Source organism: Pteropus vampyrus, unplaced genomic scaffold, assembly GCF_000151845.1.
Source record: "Pteropus vampyrus isolate Shadow unplaced genomic scaffold, Pvam_2.0 Scaffold324, whole genome shotgun sequence".
Lineage (NCBI taxonomy): Eukaryota > Metazoa > Chordata > Mammalia > Chiroptera > Pteropodidae > Pteropus > Pteropus vampyrus.
The window spans coordinates 1,560,904-1,564,953 of NW_011889105.1; the positions used below are offsets into that span (position 1 = coordinate 1,560,904).

The 4,050-nt window shown below is 34.7% G+C and overlaps 1 protein-coding gene across 2 annotated transcripts in view; it reads right to left on the reverse strand.

The window, feature by feature from the left end:
- RORB (RAR related orphan receptor B) overlaps positions 1-4,050 on the reverse strand; it is a 186,125-nt gene that overhangs the window by 7,227 nt on the left and 174,848 nt on the right. For both annotated transcript variants that reach the window (XM_011377907.2, XM_023521951.1), the window contains exon 9: positions 3,257-3,369. In XM_011377907.2, coding sequence (XP_011376209.1) covers positions 3,257-3,369 — 113 coding nt within the window. The remainder of the gene's footprint in view (positions 1-3,256; positions 3,370-4,050) is intronic.

Genomic DNA, 4,050 nt, shown 5'->3' on the forward strand with positions numbered 1-4,050 from the left:
ACAACAGCACTTATGTACTACCTACTATGAACTATGCAGCCTGCTTATATTTGATCTCATTTAGTCCTCAGAATGACAGTATGAAATTGATACTATTTTTAGTCACATTTTACAAATGAGGAAGTGAGGCACAGAGAGATTAAGTCACTGTCCAGGGTTACTCAGCTAGGAAGTGATTCTGATTGTTTATTATAAATATGTTACATTTTATCATTATGCTAATGAAGAAAGGAAACCAGATCCTCTGATAGAGTTTTTGTTTTTCCCAAACAAACAAACAAACCAATTAATATGTAGAGATTAAAACCTTCTAGTTAATTCCCAAATTCTCAAACCTTCCCTAGGTCCAAGTTTGGGCAAAAGTATAAGGCACTGGTACTTGAACTTTAATTTCAGGAGGTGGGCATTTTGAAAGGGTTTTGGAGACCACTTTCAGGTTTTTTCAGACCAAGTCGAATGATTGTGTCTGAGCCCTGCACTTTTCATATGATGTCTGCTACACCTGTTCAGGGTCAAACTGGTCAGCAGTGTAAGCAGTATGTGCCCATTACACAGAAAGAAGATCTGCTTCAACTACTAGGGGTTTAACCTGAGCCCCTGAACTTGAATAAAACAGTTAGGTATGTGTGTATTTTTTGTAGAGATAGGTTTCATAATGTTTGCTAGATTCCTCAATGAATCTATAAATAATATATTAAGAATGATCATCACTGTTTCAGAAGTATTGTGGAGACTGAAGAACTCCAAGACAATGAAGGCAGAAAGAGCATTTCTGAAAACATGAGAAGAATCTGTGGTAGGGTAGAATAGTTTTTCTTAGATTTAAATAAAAACATTTATTCCTTCTGGAGAGTGTGGGTTTGATGAGAGGGTGCCCCTATATGTCAACGGTGCTGTTGTACTTAAAGTGTTCAAGCAGTCAGGGACTCGAGACACTTATCCACCTCTCTCCAAGCACCTGATAGTTGATGAATCTGAGACTTAGCCACACGGTTCAGAGCTGAGAAATGAGAGTCCAGTTCTCCTTCTGTTTCATGGTCCCTCCACATTATTTCAACTAACAATCTATTAAAATAATGACTGTTATGAGGAAGGGTACACACAAAACCCCAATATCTACACATTGCTTCTGGAGAAGCAATGTTTTGTCATCTGGTTCTAAGGGATTTTATACAAGAAATAACCCTTTTTAAATATTTTCTCTGGTTCCCAACTTTGCAACATCCTCTTTCCATAAGAAAGAAAAACTGAATTGATGTTAACTAGACTTATTGTGGTAATCGTTTTGCAGTATATACAAATATTGAATCATGTTATACACCTGCAACTAATATAATGTTATACGTCAGTCAATTATATCTTTAAAAAAAACTTTAAAAAAGGAAAAGAACTGAATTGTGTACTTTTCTCACTAAATATGGAGAAAGGAGAATTAAGCTGACCTACAGTCAGTGTTTTAACTTTTTTTTCTTGTCATTAATATCTTTTATTCTTCATTTTTCTGTCTCTTTTATACCTTAAATACCTCTGGTCACCTGTACCAAGACACCAGGAGGTAGAAAATTGAGTAAATATGAGAATTTCACTCTCCTAAGACAGTAATAATCACAATATCACAGTGTGTTAGAATTTACATAATCTATCTATATCATTTGAACTTCAAAACACATCCATCTATACAGGAGTAAGAAATTATAATCCTCATTTTACAGATGACGAAACCAGAGTTTTCTGACAAGCAGACCATTCTTCTAAGTAGAATAGCAACAACTTTTGTCTAATTCTGGATTTTACAAAGACCTTAATTTTAGTGTGATAAATATGGGGACCAAAGTCTTTGGGAGATCCCAAGTGCAACTCCCCTTCCCCACATTAATTAACTAGATGTATTTATGAATATATGCTAGAGAGTAATTACAGAGAAAGATGCATATATTCACATGACCATCTTCTTTGCCAAGAGTATTTGAGAGCATGTAGTTTTGCTCTTAACTGGGAGAAAACCAAGGTGCAGAGAACAGGTGATTTGTCCTTTCCTATATAAGTGTAAAATTACACCAAAGAGAACTATCACTCTATGGTGTGGAAATGTTCTTCCTAGGATGTGTTAATTTTAACAAAATGTTATCATAATGAAGCAGCATGAGTCTTTTTTTTTTTTTTTAATAGCAGTACACTGTATGTGCAAAGTAAAATCTGATAGTACCTCCAACAGAATCTTCCCGCTTTTTTAAAATAAAGAACTTCAAGAGCAGAGTGATAGGGTTTTAATGATAAAAAACACAAAGAGCAGGATTCCTATCATCTTTACTAAGAATAAGCTCCATTTCTTAGTTGCTTATGCTCTAAAAAAATTCCACAAAAATTCCAGTTCTTAATAGGGCAAAGATACTTTAAAATCTAAAATAATTCTGGCCTTCTAAAAAATTCCAATTCTTAAGAAGTTAGAGATACTTTAAGATCTAAAATAATGCTAAACATCAATTACTAGAAAATTCCTTCTTTTTATGATCATTTTACTTTGGTAAACAACTTTTCTCAGTACCCATCTTAAATATCACTATTCTTAATTAAGCTGAATCAAGAAATTGATGGCATGTTGCTTTCATTTTGCCCCTGAGATAGTTCGTCATTTGGAAAGAACCCCAAGACGCATCTTGAGTGAAGAGTTTAGAACTGAAGGGAAATTTACATGGAATCAGTCTCATTTTCTACTCTGGGTAGGACTATCATTTACAATATGACTGAGAGGAAACCAAGCAGTATCTATGAGAATATGACCAACGACAGGGATCTCCCTATTTCACATAGCAGCTTACCCCCTATTCAGCAATCCTGCTTGTTTTATAGTTTGTCTCTATTTTGAATAAAAATCTACCTCCTCCTAACTTTTGCCCAGGCCTGACTCTTAAAGTAGCACAGAATCCCCTCTTTCAACACATATGAATTCATAAGACTCGATTCCTTGCTTCGAGATTTTTGTTTTCCAATGAAACACTTCAGTTCCTTTGATTTGTTTTCCTATACCTGGGGTTTAGTTAGTCAATATCATCCTTCCCTAAGGATGCCATTCTCTTCTCAATCTGTGATAATTTACTAGTCTCCCTTTTAAAACGTTTACATCAAAGTTTAGGCACCTTTGGTAACTTTCAGAAATTTTTGCTGCTGAGAAATGTCCCTTGTTTTATATAACTAGCTCTCTTTTGCTCATAATACTCTCTTTCAGTGACAGAGGGTCTGTGGTCTGAGGACCTACCTTTGCCAAGGTCTCATCGTCCAGATGATTCTTCTGAATCACATGTTGCAGTGCAAAATAAATCTTTTCCTGAAGCTTCTGGACTTTTCTTGGTTCTATCAGCCAGGCTCGATCTGATAAAAGAAAAGAATGGATAAGGGGAGGGAACATAAGCTTTGTTTAATTTCACCTCCATATACAAGTGCTGAATTTCAGACCCATTTCATAGTAGTTCTAAATTGCTTCTGAAGACATGTAATTATTTGTAGAAAACATAAATATTTTATAAGCAATGCTGTGATGACAGAAATGTACAATACATTGGCATAGTAAATCAGAATGTAGGTAAGGACACAATGATTAAATAAACTCCTACATGTTTATTATTGTCTGTGCCTTTTATCTGGACAATTTATATCTTGCTTTTTTTTTGGACATATGCTGAGATTTTCCTTTAAAGTAGAAGTTAATGATTTGTGAACAAATGAATTATAGAAGTGAAGCAAATTTATTGTAGCAATATTTTTGGTATTCAGAACCCCCTCCTCTTTTATATGCTACATTACCATTTATATAGCATAAACACGAATCAATTTTAAAAATTTAATCCTGAGTCATCTTTTTCTATATTGAATTTTTTAATGGTGAATAAGATAAGTCCTCCATTTCTTTCTCTCTTCCTCCTTTCCTTTCTTTTTTCTTTCCCTCCTCCTTCCCTTCCTTCTCTCTCTCCCTCCCTCCCTCCTTCCTTCCTTTCTTCCTAGAAGCTTTATACACCATGGTGACAAAATTCAGCCTAGAATCAAGGCCTTATG